Below are 16,370 nucleotides of genomic sequence, written 5' to 3' on the forward strand. Positions count from 1 at the left end.
ACTTATAGGTAGAATTTTAAAATACATAAATAAATAATAAGCAAAAAAGAAACTCATACAAAGAACATTTTGATGGTTGTCAGACGGGAGGAGAATTGAGGAGATAGTTGAAAAAGGGGAAGGGAGCCCAGCAGTGTGTCTCAGTGGTTGAGCATCAACCCATGCACCAAGAGGTAGCTGTTTCAGTTCCTGGTGGGGGCACATGCCTGTGTTGCAGGCAGTAAGGGGCGTGCAGGAGGCAGCCAATCGATGTTGATGTTTCTTACATTAATGCTTCCTTCTTTCTCTCTCCCTCCCCCTCTCTATCTAAAATCAATAAAAACATCTTTTATAGGGGAGGAAGGGATTAAGAAGTACAAAATGGTAGTTTCAAAATAGTCATGGGAATGTAAAGTACGGGTAGGAAATATAGTCAATAATATTGTAATAACTATGTATGGTGTCAGATGGGTATTAGATTTATCATTCTTCATAACTTATGCAAATATCTAATCACTATGTTTTACACCTGAAACTAATATAAATTGTATATTAACTGTAATTGAAAAATAAAAAAATTATTTTTAGAAAACAATTTATTTGTTGAAGAATGTGAGTTATTTCCAAATGTTGTCTACTACAGTGGAACCTCAGTTTTTGAACTTAATTTGTTCTGGAGGACTGTTTGAGAAACGATTTGTTTGAAAGCTGAATAATTTTTCCCATCCTATATAATAAAAGCCTAATATGCTAAGTGTCTGGTTGTCTGGTCATCCTTTCAACCAATTAAAGCATAATATGCTAATGATATGCTAAGGCTGCTCAACTGCTCGCTATGACATGCATAACCACCAGGGGGCAAACTGTTAACCGGTCGACCAGTCGCTATGATATGGATTGACCACCAGGGGGCAGACAGTTGACCGGTTGACCAGTCGCTATGATGTGCACTGATCACCAGGGTGCAGACGCTCCGACCAGTAGGTTAGCTTACCTCTTGGGTCCGGCTGATAGGGACTAAGCAAGACAGGCCGGACATGCCCTGGAGCCCTCCCGCAGTCCCTCCCCAGCTGGCCAACCTCCTGCATTCCTCCCTGGCCCCGATCATGCACCAATGGGGTCCCTCGGCCTGGCCTGCACCCTCTTGCAATCCGGGACCCCTCAGGGGATGTCGGAGAGCTGGTTTCAGCCCGATCCAGCAGGCCAGGCCAAGGGACCTCACTGGTGCACAGATTTATACACTGAGCCTCTAGTCAGAAATAATGTAAATTGAATTAATCCATTCCAAGCTCCCAAATGATTTTGTATTTAAACCTTTCTTATATACAGTATATGTCTAATGAACAGATTGCATGTCTAATGTAATCTATAAATAAATACTTTAAAAACAAAAAGAATATGAAGTATAAATGAAAATTTAACAAAAAGGAAATGAAATGTGCACACTAGAACTTACTTTTAATGTCGAGAGCATTGATGACTGAATATGGAAGGATGTTATTGTTTGGAAGGGGCGTCCCTTCCATGAAAACATCACTGTTCTGGGCTTCTTTCTCTCTTTTGTCTCTTTGCTCCACTAGAACTTGCTTAGGCTCACTGGGCCTCCGTCTCACTAAAAAACTATCCAATGATGTTTGTTTTTGCCTGTTTAACACTTACCTGAAGCGGAACATTGCATTGTTAGTGAACAAGTTTATTGCTATTTTTTTTGTCAGGGTGACACGTATTTCTCAATAAAACTTTTCATTTCTCCCCATTTCCCAAGCATTTCCTTGTTTAGTAAAATAGAAGTATCCTCCTTTCCCTCTTCTTCCTCGGAAGAGAGCTCCTCAGCTGCCGTCTGTTGCTGCTTCTTCTGAAGGTCTTGGAGTTCCTTGTGGTCAGCTCAGTGTTATTATGGTCTTCCACATCATCATCATTCACTCCAAGCCCATGGACTTGCCCAGAGACACAATATTCTCTACAACAAACACAGGCTCATCCTCAAAGCCTTCAAAGTCTTGTTCAGCAACAGACTCAGGCCACAATTTCTTCCAGGCTGATTGCATGGTCCTGGAAGACACTTCCCCCCATGCTTTGGCTATGAGCCTCAAGCAAGTGAGGATATTAAAATGTTCCTTCCAGAACTCCTGGAAGGTTAAATTAGTTTCAGAGGTCACCTCAAAACACCTCTGAAACAGTTCCTTTGTGTAGAGTTTCTTAAAATTAGAAATGAACCTGCTGGATGGGAGGAGTTGTGTGAGGTGGCAAGAACTTAACAGTGATAAAGCTGTACTCTTTCACCAATTGGCCTCCATGCTTGGAGGGTGGGAAGGAACACTGTCCAGTACAAGAAGTGCCCTGTCAATTGTTTTTCCTGGAGCTATTTCTTCACACATGGGACAAGCACTTCACGAATCCACTCAATAAAAAATTGCCTGGTTACCCAAGCTTTGCTATTAGCTCTACACATCACATTCTATTTGTTTTTCATGACATTTTTTCTTAAAAACTCGTGGGTTTTCAGTATGGTAGATGAGTAGAAGCTTCAATTTAAAGTCCCCACTGGCATTCCCACACAATAATAATGTCAGCTTGTCCTTCATTGACTTGTGTCCTGATAATGACTTATCCTGTGTGATGTAGGTCCTCTTTGGCATTTTCTTCCAGAAGAGGCCTGTCTCATCACAATGAAACACTTGTTGGGGAACAAATCCCTTGGCCTCTATGTATTCTTAAAATTCTGTCATAAAATGATCAGCAGCTATTTTGTTATAACTGGCAGCCTCCCCATGCCACACTACATTATGAATGCCATTTCTTTTCTTAAATTTATCAACCCCTCCTCCCTTAACCAAATCACTTTCAGCACTCATTCCAGAGTTGTCTTTCAACTCATTTTTTAAGCTCTATTGTTTCTTTTTCACTTTGCTGCTATCACTAACCTTCTTAGGACCCATATACTCACTGTATGTATTTAATAATAATAAATGTTGTATTGTCAATCAGCGAGCTAGACAAGATGCCTTCATGAGCCAGTTAGTTACAGTCATCTTTATTGCACGTGGGTTCAGAGCAGAATACCTCTGTCAAATTCTGAACAACCACAGGAAGGAGTATTCCCTTTTTATATCCTTCTAGGTCTTTGTGTAAGTTATTTTTGCAGACAGCTTGTAATCTTGAGTATATATCATATCTAACAAACACCTGTCATATCTATACAGACAACTTGTAACCTTGAGTACATACCATATCTATACAGACACCTGTAACCTTGGATACATAACGAACAAACACTTGGCATGAGAATATGGGAATTATCAGTATCGGTGTATCAGCCCCTTTAAATGACTAGCTTGCAAGGTCAGAAAGTTAAGTTTATCTTTTATATTATTCAAGCTAAAAAACAAAGTTATCTTTATAGAATAAGAGACTGTCTAAAAATAACACAGTTGACTTACAGAGCAAGGGACTATCTAAAAATAGCAGAGAATTTCAAACAGCAGTTTCAAACAGCAGTTTTTCCAAAGGAGGGATCACTACTATGCTTCATAAGCAGCAACAAAAGAAAAAAAAACACAAAAATGTTTAGAGGACAATTTCCTGAGATGTTATCAACATGAGGTTTAGAGGTAAACTAACTCATACTTGCACATTATCTCCTTTGTTTGTCACCTGAGAGATGTGAAACTGATCATACAGTCTCACATATTAGCATGAAAGGATTGTCAGGTCAAGAACCAAGGTTTTGTTCAGCAGCCACGACATTTTTTCTGTGAACAACTTGGTTAAGAACCGAATTGTTCGAGGTGGAAGACGTTCAAGAACCAAGGTTTTACTGTATAAGTAAAATTGCTATTAAGAATCACATACCAACCAAAGGACTTGTATGCATGCATATAGGCATAACCCATGGACACAGTCAGTAGGGGGGCGGTGAGGACATGTGCCAGAGTGGGGTGGGGAAGAGAGCAGGGAGAGGTCAATGGGGGAAAAAGGGTTCATATATAATACTTTAAACAATAAAGAATTTTAAAAAGAAAAAAAATCACATACAAGTTTTTTGTGTGGACATTAGGTTTTTGTTTTTCTGGGATAGATGCCAGGAGTGCAATTTCTAGTTTGTATGGTAGCACATGCTTACATGCTTAATTTTTAAGAAATTGTCAAATTCTTTTCCAGTGTGACTATATCATTTTATATTCCCACCAGCAATGTATATGTAAACCACTTTCTCTGCATCCCTACCAGCATTTTCTGGTAGTGTTATCATTTTTTTTTATTTTATCCATTCTTGTAGGTGCATAGTAATATCTCGTTGTGTTTTTTTTTATTTAGTTTTGATGTCTTTTTTGTTTTCTTTCAACTAGAGTTGACCTTATATTGTCTTCTGTGACATTGACATTTTCAAAGAGTACAGGTATGTTGTTGCCTAAAATAATGTACCTTAATTTGAGTTTATTGGATTGTTTCCTTATGATGTTATTGCTGGTTGAAATGGGGATCTTCCACACAATTGCAAGAAAAGCATTTCAGAGATCCATGCATGGGAGGACAAGGTGTAGTGGTAAGATATATTGAAGCTGGAGTAAACACAAAAAATTGTCCCCAAGTGTCCAGTATCTCATTCACAATCAGATGGCTCAGCTTCATTCTCCTGTGGAAGAAATCCATTCTTGGCTCCACCAAGCCCAGAAGAAGAACTAGAATCCAGAAATTTGCCATTAGTTTATGCCAAAGCTTAGTCCAGCTCAGTCCTGTTCCCATCTGCACTACCACACCCTGGCCCACACTTGGAGCCATGCTTGGAGCCACGTGGCCCCTAAGTAGAGAGAACACACCAATGAATGAACTCATGCTACCAAGGTGAGCCTTTGTTAAGTTTTAATTCTATTATCTCAGGCTTGTGAAAAAGTAATCTTTCTTACAAACTAATCAATCTCCTAATCCTTCAGGAGCTTGTGCTAAGCCCTCCCCATATCCAATCCCTTTCCTAGATCTTCCAAGATTCTGTGTCCCTTATCCAATCCAATCCTTTTCCCAGGCTAAGCACCTCCCCTTTATGGTCACCATCTTGGCTCCAACTGCACATGTGCCTAGCAAAGGAATTTCCCCTGCTGTTTTTGTTTTTTCTTTTTTGAATCCTCACCCAAGGATATTTTTCCATTGATTTTTAGAGAGTGGGAGAGCAAAAACAGAGAGAAATATTGATGTAAGAGAAACACTTCGACTGGTTACTTCCTGAATGAGCCCCAACCAGGAATGGGCCTGGGAGGAGCCTGCAACCGAAGTAGGTGCCCTTGATTAGAATGGAACCCGGGACCCTTTGGTCTGCAGGTCAATGCTCTATCCACTGAACCAAACCGGCTAGGATTCCCTGCTGTTTTTATTCCTCTCTTGGTAATCCCAGCTAATGACCAGTAACCAATTCTTTGTGCCTGCTTCAGAAGTTAAGTACCCTTGGTGGAGGATATGGTGGAGCCTGTGAATGTATGGCTTTCTAGTAAATGAGGTTTAATGTCAAATTTAGTGCCCTGGTTTATTAGGCTTAATGTCTTATTCCATTTTCTCCCTTCCTTTATTAATAACTAGCAACTATGCTAACAATGTGATTCAGGTTATGTATTTTTGACAGTGTTGTATCTGATATAGTGTGTTCCGTGCATCACTGTAGGGGCCATCTGATACCAGTTTGTCTTATTATCAGTGATGATAACTTTCATCACTTAGTTAAGGTGGCGTCTACCAGATTTCTCCATTGTAAAGGTTTTCTGCCCCCTTTTAATTAATAAGTAATCTGAGGGGAGATATCTTGAAAATGTTAAACATTTTCTAACCCATTTTTTAACCTTCCTGCATGAAAATTCCATTAAACTCCTGCACTAAGAGACTTGACCAAACTTGAATGTGGCTTCTAATAGCCTAAAGCAGGGGTGGGCAAACTTTTTGACTCGAGGGCCACAATGGGTTCTTAAACTGGATCGGAGGGCCAGAACAAAAGCATGGATGGAGTGTTTGTGTGAACTAATATAAATTCAAAGTAAAGGAGCGGAGGAGAGAGCAAGAGAACCCTCTGCTCTTTCGGCTCCGTGGGCCGGATAGAACAGCCAAACGGGCCGGAACCAGGCCGCGGGCCGTAGTTTGCCCATGGCTGGCCTAAAGCCATATGCCTAGGGTAAGACAACCTCCTTTTGAGTTTCACTTTGGAAAAGCTCAGGGCTATCAAAATAGTTCTGACCAATACTTGACATTGCCCCCCTGGCCTCCCTTTATTTTTTTAATCTTTATTGTTGAAAGTATTGCATATGTCAACCCTTTATTCCTCATTAACCTCTTCTAGCCCATTCCCATCCCCCACCCCAGACCTTCACCACCCTATTGTCTGTGTCCAGGGGTTATGCATATATGCATACAAGTTCTTTGTTTGATTTATTCCCACCTACCCACCCCTGCCTTCCCTCTGAGATTCTACAGTTTGTTCCATGCTTCTGTCTCTGGATCTATTTTGTTCATTAGTTTATTTTGTTCATTAGATTCCACATGTGAGATCATGTGATACTTGTCTTTCTATGACTGGCTTATTTCACGTAGCATAATACTCTCCAGGTCCCTCCATGCTGTCTCAAAGGGTAAAAGATCCTTCTTTTTTTACTGCTGCATAGTATTCCATGGTGTAAATGTACCACAGCTTTTTGGCCGTCCTTTATAGCATTTCTAAAAAGAGCTCACCACTGTGACTTTCAGGATGTAGATATATCTCCTACAACTCAGGGTGTCTTTTTCAAGAATGTGAAAGCCATTCTTTTGAAATGCAATCATCGGGAAGAACAGAATCTTCCAATCTCTGTGGGATAGAATCCTAACAGAGATTGCCAGTAGCAGATACATGTATATTGACCAGACCTTTGTATTTAGTCACCCTTCCTACACCTGAAATGCCCAGTCACATCAGTGCATATCAGAATGGAATTTGGGTTTTTCCTTTACTATCGGTAGTTATTAAGTAAAATCTGTTTTCACTGCTTTAACTAATATCTGGCTTTGTTTATTCTTATCACCCAAAAAACTTTAAGCTAGTGGTTTTAACTTTCCCTAATAATTCTATTGTGGTTCTTCTGTGTTTATTAGTTGACATTCTAAAAAAAGAAGAGCTTTCTTTTGTCCCCTTATATTTGCTTGTTTGTTTCTTCATATCATTATGGGTTTTATGTTTAATGTATACTGACACCATTAATTTTAAAACTCAATTAGCCAATAGGAGCTCTTTCAGACAGGCAACTATGTCCTTATGACATGTTCCCCATCATTTTCTGAGCTCTTCCTTACCTTATGGCACAAGATGTTTCAGGTTCATCTTGTACTTTTTTTGCCTCAGCCCTGAAATCAGCCAGTTCTCCAATGAGTCTTGGTTTCTTTTAGAGGGAAATGGTATTTAGAAACCAAGATCCAAGCACTGGATGTTCTCATTGCTACTGGAATGTCATTGCTTTTAGTTTTTTTTTTTTCCATTGCAGGGAGAAGGAGGAGGAAGGGGGAAGAGCAGGAAAGAAAAGGAAAAAAAAATAAAAAGGAGGAGGGGTAGGGGGAGAAGAAAGGAAGAAGGAAGTAGGGAGAACAAGAGGAGGAAAGGCAGAGAAGAAGAAGGAGAAGGAGTGGAAGAAAAAAATGAGTTCATATTGAAGCCTCCAATTTTATATTATCCAGTACTAGAGGCCTGGTGCACAGATTCATGCATGGGTGGGGTCCCTCAGCCTGGCCTGCACCCTCTCACAATCCGTGACCCCTCAGGGGATGTAGCAGTGCTGAAGCAGCAGGCAGCCAGGGAGGAACCCCAGCCTGGGCTGGGCACAGCTCTGCTGCTGCTCATCCCAGCCCCGCTGCATCTGCCGTCGCTGCCCAGTAGCACTGTCTCTGCAGCTGTGCTCCCCAGCCATGATCCTGACCTCTGGCTGAGCAGTGCTTCCACTGTGGGAGCCAATGAACACCAGGGGGCAGCTCCTGTGTTGAGTGTCTGCCCCCTGGTGGTCAGTGCGCGTCATAGCGACCGGTCAACCAGTCGTTCTGGTCATTTGGTCGCAAAGGTTGCTTAGGCTTTTAGATATATAGATTACAGGGTTCTTCTTTGCTCTATCCCATTCCATAATTGTGTTCCTTCTCCTGCAGTGAGAACCCTGGCTCCATAGTATCAATCTATTTCAATGCTCAATCTGACAACACACACACAATAGTTTCAGAAAGCTACACCCATTCTCCTACCAACAACAAAACTAATAAGTTTAAGATTTCTTTGCCACTTTTTTTATCTGTACAAAAGTAGATTCACAGCCCTGGACACTGTAGCTTGGTTAATTGAAGCACTGTCTCACACACTGAAAGGTTTTGGGTTCAATTCCTAGTCAGGGCACATGCCTGGGTTGCGGGTTCAGTCTGAGTTGGAGCACATGTGTAAGGCAGCTGATCAATGTTTCTCTCACACATCAATGTATCTCTCTCTCTTTCTCTCTCTTCACCCCTCTCTCTCTCTCTTTCTCTCTCTCCCCCTTGCCCTCTCTTAAAGAAAAGCAAAGTAGGTTTACAGTTGTTCATATGGAAAATAATACAATAATAAAATAATGAACTCTATGTTTTGCATATTCACAATTATAAACCTACTTTTGTCCCACCCTATGTAGTCAAGTATTGTATTTACTGCTATGGATTAGATTATTTTTCTTCTACATAGTTATGGTATCCATTGGATATACAGTTCAATGTGTTTGTTTCATGTAATGTAGTTTCAGGATGCAAAGGCATCCTAGGTGTCTCTGCTGTGGATAAAAGTACAGGAAAAAAAGAATAAGATTACCATAAAAAATTACAAGGGTCATTTGATCAAGGAAGGCATTGAGCATATGGTCCAAGAAACTGAGAAGTACAAAATTGAATATGAGAAGCAGAGGTACAGGGTATCTTCCAGAATTTGCTTGAATTTTATGCATTAAATGTGAAAGCAATGGTTGAAGATTAGAAACGTCAAGGCTAGATCAAAGACGAGAACAAACAGAAGATTCTTGACAAGTATAATAAAATCATCAACTGGCTTAAGAAAAATCAGACTACAGAGAAGAATTTGAATATCAGCAGAAAGCCCTGGAGAAAATTTGCAACCTCATCATAATCAAGTTGTACCAGAGTATAAGAGATATGCCAAGAGGAATTTCTGAGGCTTCTCTGGTGATGGAGCTCCTGCATCTGGTGGTGCCTCTTATGGGCTCCCTTTAAAGAGGTAAATTAAGCCAGTCTGAGTATAGATACCTCAGCATTATTCCACAATAAAAGTTGAAGGAGGCAATTTTTTTTTAAATTTCTTTATTGATTAAGGTATTACATATGTGTTGAAGGAGGCAAATTTATAGCAAATTCAGTGACTATTTTAGAGTTGAACTACTGTACTAAATTACTGGCATTCTCATTACTTGAATAGGGAATATATGCCCAAGGGAAGGAAGTGACATTGCATTTTGTTAGCATTGTGTTGTAATTGAAAGATACGATGTACTAAATAAAAGCTGTATTTAAAATCAGTGTGGAAAAGCTTATTTAAAAAGAAAAATAAATGTTTGGTCAGACCAAGAGCAAAAAAATTACTGGGTGGGGTAATTTAAATGAAGATGACAGAAAAAAGAATCAGTGAACTTAGATACTGAATAGAAATTATACAACATTAACAGCAGAAAAAAATTAACAAAGCCTCAGTGACCTATCCTATATAATAAAAGAGTAATATGCAAATTGACCATCACTACAAGACACAAGATGGCTGCCCCAATGTGGACACAAGATGGCCACCACAAGATGGCCTGCAGGGGAGGGCAGTTGTGGGCAGTTAGGGGTGAGCAGGCCAGCAGAGTAGGGCAGTTGGGGGAGACCAGGCCAGGAAGGGAGGGCAGTTGGGGGGGCAGGCCTGCAGGGGAGAGCAATTGGGGGGGACCAGACCTGCAGTGGAGGACAGTTGTGGGGCACCCAGGCCTGCAGTGGAGGGCAGTTGGGGGGGGAACCAGACCTGCAGTGGAGGACAGTTGGGGGGAACCAGACCAGCAGGGGAGGGCAGTTGGGGGGAACCAGACCAGCAGGGGAGGGCAGTTAGGGGTGACTGGGCCAGCAGGGGAGGGAAGTTGGAGGGACCAGGTCAGCAGGGGAGGGCAGGTGGGGGGCACCAGTACTGCAGGGGAGAGCAGTTGTGGGGGGACCAGGCCTGCAGGGGAGGGCAGTTGTGGGGGGACCAGGCCTGCAGGGGAGGGCAGTTGGGGGAGGACCAGGCCTGCAGGGGAGGGCAGTTGGGGGGGATAGCCTGTAGGGGAGGGCAGTTAGGGGTGACCAGGCCCACAGGGGAAGGCAGTTAGGGGTGACCAGGCCAGCAGGAGAGGGCAGTTAGGGGCAACCGGGCCGGTTGGGGAGCAGTTACATGTAGATCAGGCTGGCAGGGGATTGGTTGGGGGGTGATCAGGCTGGCAGGCAGAAGCAGTTAAGGGCAATCAGCCAGAGGCAGGCGAGCAGTTGGGAGCCAGCAGTCTTGGATTGTGAGAGGGATGTCTGACCACCCGTTTAGGCCTAAATAGGAGGTCGGACATCCCTCAAGGAGTCCCAGATTTGAGAGGGTGCAGGCTGGGCTGAGGTACACACCCCCCTTCCATGCACGAATTTCATGCACTGGGCCTCTAGTGGTACTAAAATGAAAGATATAATATTTATGTCATCAAGTTCCAAAAAAAAGAGAAGAAAGTATGAGGCTGAAAAGTATTTGAAGATATGATGGCTGAAAATTTCAAAAATTTGGCAAAAGGCATAAATCTACATATTTAAGAATCTGGGTGGACTCTCAAGATAAGGCTAAAGAAATCTACATCAGTATATATCATAATCAAACTTCTAAAACCTAAAGGTAAAGAAAAAATCTTGAAAGCAGCAAGACATATAAATGACACCTTATCAATAAGGAGAAAGCAATTCAAAAAATGAAAGTGGATTTCTTCTCAGACCAGAGGCCAAAAAAAAATGGCACAACATTTTCAATGCTGAAAGAAAAGAGCTCTCCCCCCAGAATTCTATTATCCAGTGAAAATGCCCTTCAAGAATAATAAGGATATCATGACATTCTCAGATGAAGGAAAACTAAGAGAATTTGTTTCCAGCAGAACTACTCATGAAAGAATGACTAATGGAAGTTCTTGAAATTGAAAGAAAATAATTTTATTATTTTAGAACATCAGGGAAGAATAAAGAACAACATAAAGAATAATAATATAATAGGTAAACACACTAGATTTTCCTTTTTGAGTGTTGTAGAGTATCTTTGATGGTTGAAGTGAAAATTACAACATTATATAATGTGGTTCTCAAAGTATCTAGAAGAAATATTTAAGAGAATTACATTATAAATGAGGGAGGGTAAAAATGACTTAAAGGAATATAAGGTTTCTATACTTCTCTTAAATTGTCAACACTAGTGGAGTGTGATACCAGTATAATATAGTAACTACAGCAGCCTAAAGGACAGACCTAAGCCCTAACATACCAATAATTACTAAATGTAAATGGTCTAAATATGCTAATTAATAGACAGATTGGCAGAGTGGGTTTAAAATAAACCATGAACCAACTATATGTTGTCCTCAGAAAACTCTCTTCAAATATAATGATATAGGTAGGTTGATAGTAAAACTGGAAAAATACTAGTAAGTACCATGTAAACAATAATCAAAGGAAGCAGCAGTGGCTATATTAATATCAGAGTAGATTTCAGAGCAAAAAATTATGAAGGACAGAAAAGCATATTACATAATGATAAAAAGATCAACCCACCAAGAAGACATAGAAATCCTAAATGTATATACACCAAAAGGTACAGATGCCAAATATGTGAAGCAAAAACTGACAGAACTAAAGGGAAAAGAGAGACAAACTCACATATATAGTTGGGGACTTCAAAACCTTTCTCAATAAGTGATAGAACAGCTAAACAGGAAATCAGCAAGGATAATAGATACACAAGAATGCCATCAACCAACAGAATCTAATCAATATTTATAGAACACTTTCTGCAACAATAGCATATATTCTTTTCAAGTGCACATGGAATATTTACCAAGATTGACTTTATCAGACCACTGGCACAACATATCAAAATTTGTGGGACATAGTTAAAGCAGTACTGAGAAAGAAATTTATAGCACTAAACATCTACATTAGAAAAGAAGTCTCAAATCAGTAATCTAAGCTCTAACCATAAGAAATTAGAAAAAAAACAAAGTAAACCCAAAGCAAGCAGAAGGAAGGAATTAATAAAGAGTATAAATCAATGAGATTGAAAACTGATAAACAAAGAAGAAAAATCAATGAAATCTAAAGCTTATTCTTTGGAAAGATCAATAAAATTAACAAACTTCTAGCAAGACTGACAAAGAAAAAAAGCAAGAAAATACAAATAAACAACTATCAGGAATTAAACAGGAATACTACTAGGACCCTGCAGACACAAAAGCATTAATAAGAGAATACTATAAACTCTATACACGTAAGTTTGATAATTTATTGCAACTGGACCAACTTCTTGAATAGCACAAACTGCCATAGCTCACCAATACGAAAGAGATCATTTACAAAATACTATAACTTTTAAAGAAATTGAACTGTTAATTTGTAAAACTCCCAATAAAGAAATATGCAGGCCCAGTTGGTTTCACTGTAGAATTCTGCCAAATGTTTTAAGAATTAACATTAATTGTACACTTTCAGAAATAGGAGACCACTTCCCACCTCATTTTATAAAACCGGTATTATCTTTTTTTTAATATATTTTTATTGATTTCAGAGAGGAAGGGAGATGGAGAGAGAGATAGAAACATCAATGATGAGAGAGAATCACTGATTGGCTGCCTCCTGCATGACCCACACTGGGGATCGAGCCCACAACCCAGGAATGTGCCCTTGGCCGGAATCGAACCGGGGACCCTTCAGTACGCAGGCCGACGCTCTACTCACTGAGCCAAACTGGCTAGGGCAGACCGGTATTATCTTGATACCAAATCAGACACAAAACAAATAAGAGAAAACTGCAGACCAACATCCCTCATGAATGTAGATGCAAAATTCAATGTATAAGACGAATTCTACACCTTGACCAAGTATGGTTTTATTCCAGGAATCAAAGACTGGTTCCCTTTCAAAATCAATTTAATCCACCATTTCATTCTATTTTTCTCAGGGCTTCCAAAGAATATCGAATAGAAACATTTAGGAAAAGTTAACAATTAATAAGGTATCCATTTAATGGATATGGACCTACTATGGACCCAATCCTGGATATCTTACCAGTAGTTAAGAGTCATCTTGATATTTTCTAAAATCCTGCTAGAGCTGCCAACTTCAGAGAAGAGATGCAATAACTTGTCCTCCCCTATGTAAATGATATATACTTTTGCTTTTCCCCCCATCCATCATTTTATGAGGCAGTAAGTGTAGGGTAGACAAGAGAATAGAATTGGTGGTCCATTTCTTACACAAACTCTAAATCTCAGGTTCTTCATTTGTAAAATGAGAATATCCATTTGAGACTGTTGGGAGAATTAGAGATAAGGTATATATATATAAACTATAGTCGATATTCTATTTAAAACTTTTCAATGCTTCTGTGTATACTAGTACTTGTTCCACATATGTGTTTTTGCCCCATGGGCAGCATCCCCTGACTCCAGAACTCCCCATGATGGCTCTTTTCTTCATTCAGGTCTCCATGAGGCCTTTTCTGACAACAATGGAACCTTGGTTCTGAAATTTAATTTGTTCCAGAAGGCTGTTGGAGAAGCAATTTGTTTGAAAACCAAATCATTTTTTCCCATTAGAAATAATGTAAATTGAATTAATTTGTACCAGACCCCCAAATGATTCCTTCTTTTAACCTTATATACATGTCTAATGCACTGTTTAATCTATAAACACTTTTTAAAAAGGACATGAAATGTAAATGAACATTTAACAAAAAGGAAATGAAAGGTACAGTAAAATTATTTAAAATTAATACGTAGCAACAAAAGCAAAATAACCTATGAAAATGCCCTAACCGGTTTGGCTCAGTGGATAGAGCATCAGCCTGCAGACTAAAGGGTCCCAGGTTTGATTCCGGTAAAGGGCATGTACCTTGGTTGAGGGCACATCCCCAGTAGGGGGCGTGCAGGAGGCAGCTGATCGATGTTTCTAACTCTCTATTCCTCTCCCTTCTTCTCTGTAAAAAAAAAATCAATAAAATATATTTTTATAAATATTTTTAAATATATTTTATTGATTTCTTACAGAGAGGGAGAGGGATAGAGAGTTAGAAACATCGATGAGAGAGAAACATTGATCAGCTGTCTCCTGCACACCCCCTACTGGAGATGTGCCCGCAACCAAGATACATGCCCTTGACCGGAATCGAATCTGGGACCCTTCAGTCCACAGGCCGATGCTCTATCCACTGAACCAAACCAATTAGGGCCAATAAAATATATATTTTTAAAAAATAACCCATGAAAATATTCACAGCACAATTTCCTGAGATGTTTATAACATGAGGTTTAGTGGTAAACTGACTCATACTCATGCATTCTCTCCTTTGTCACCTGAGAGACTTATGACTAATCATTCAGGCATCAGCACAAAAGGGTTATCAGGTTGAGAAGCGAATTGTTCAAGATGAGAGATAGTCAGGAACTGAGGTTTGACTGTATTCTCCCAGGCACTTCTCATCACTGTTGGTTTACTTCATAAAACTTAACACTATCTGAAATTATCTCATTCCTTCCTTTGTGTGATTATTCGGGTAGGAGATGTGTCTGTCTCCTTTCTCACTGATTCACCAGTTCTTAAATAGTGTCACTCCCTTCCTAATGCCCAGATTTTTCCTTTCCCTAGTGTTTTACCATTCCCTAACCAACAGGCTGTGTTTCAAGGTGAACATAGCCTGTGGGGAAGCATGGGACTTGGTTAGAAAGTCTGTAAAGAGAAAACTCTGAAAGGTCAGAACCTCCTGGGGGAGTTGGCTGAAGGCAATCACCCCTGCCTTAATCTTTCCAAACAAGTCTGTATACACGGGAGCCCCCGGGTGTTTACTGGAATCTTTGTGCTTAATCTTTAGACATCCTTGCTTAAACACTACAGATGCATGTCTTCTCAAGGATACTTACCTTGCTGATAGTATCTAATAGTTAATTTTAGTTCAAGTTGTTATTACAATAAAAGCCTAAGGAGACAGGTGAATGGGGCTGTTTGGTTTCTCTAGCCAGGCACTCCCTTAGCCCTCTCTTTCACAGAAACATGTGTCAGAGTAATCATTCATCTGTCGCTCAGGGTCTGCTGGTCAGCCCTGGCAATAACCTAATCCAGCATTCAAAATCCTGGTCAGACCTCACCACACGTGTAAGTGGGCTTCATCTTAACCCAGAGACAATGACTCTCATTTTCTGTAATGACACAAAGCTGCTTTTACCCAAGGGAGGATCTGATGGAGCACAGCATCCATTTTCAGCCCAGTCATCCCACATGTATTGGTGTCAGACAGAGATCAGGCTGGAGCTTGGAGTGTCACCTAGGACTCTTAGAATAGTTACATGTGCTTGGAGTGGAGCAGCAAAAATAAAGAGGCACAGCCATGAGGAACATGTATATTTAAAATTCCTCCCCTTCATTTTCTTCTTCAAATGAATCAGTCCCCACTTCTTCATAATCCTTCTCTAGGGCAGATAGGTCCTCCCTGGCTTCAGAAAATTCTCCTGCTTCCATTCCCTCTCCAACATACCAATGGACAAATGCCTGCTTGGCATACCTGAGGTCAAACTTGTGGTCAAGGCGGGCCCAGGCCTCTGCAATCGCTGTGGTGTTGCTCAACATGCAGACAGCTCGCTGGACTTTGGCCAGGTCCCCTCCTGGCACCACAGTGGGTGGCTGGTAGTTGATGCCCACCTGGAGAACAGAGAAAGAAGAATAACAACAAAAGAAGATGCAGGGGAGCCAAAGAGTGACTTGAGATGAGGCAACTTCATCACATGGTGTGGGAGTAGGACTCAGGCACAGGCATGAGGGTGGGACTACAAGACTAGGGGTTAAAAGAGGGGAGCAGGAGGTTGGGAAGCAGGGAGGTAGAGAGAGAAGTAAATGCTGAGAAGAAAGTAAAAGTGAGTGGGATTGGGTACAGGCAAATTCAAGAAGAAGGAATAGAGAATCTAAAGACTGATAAAGACAAAAAGCAGAATAGGGCTGGTAATAGAGATGTTTGTGAGGAGATTCAAGTAGACAAATGAGGGTAATGAATGAGATTGTTAATGGTGGGTGTATACTAGTACATGTTTATCTTTAAAAAGAAAATAGGTTCCATTTTAGAGGCAAATTAATTTCTAGAT

At 40.4% G+C, this 16,370-nt stretch overlaps 1 protein-coding gene across 1 annotated transcript in view; it reads right to left on the bottom strand.

The window, feature by feature from the left end:
* Positions 1-15,639: 15,639 nt before the first annotated feature.
* The window catches only part of LOC308240139 (tubulin alpha-8 chain-like), a gene marked incomplete at both ends in the record, with an annotated part of 49,495 nt that continues 48,764 nt past the window's right edge, over positions 15,640-16,370 (bottom strand). The window contains one exon of the mRNA XM_080653091.1: positions 15,640-15,933. Coding sequence (XP_080509217.1) covers positions 15,640-15,933 — 294 coding nt within the window. The remainder of the gene's footprint in view (positions 15,934-16,370) is intronic.

This window comes from Plecotus auritus (genome assembly GCF_963455305.1).
Source record: "Plecotus auritus genome assembly, chromosome: X".
Classification (NCBI taxonomy): domain Eukaryota; kingdom Metazoa; phylum Chordata; class Mammalia; order Chiroptera; family Vespertilionidae; genus Plecotus; species Plecotus auritus.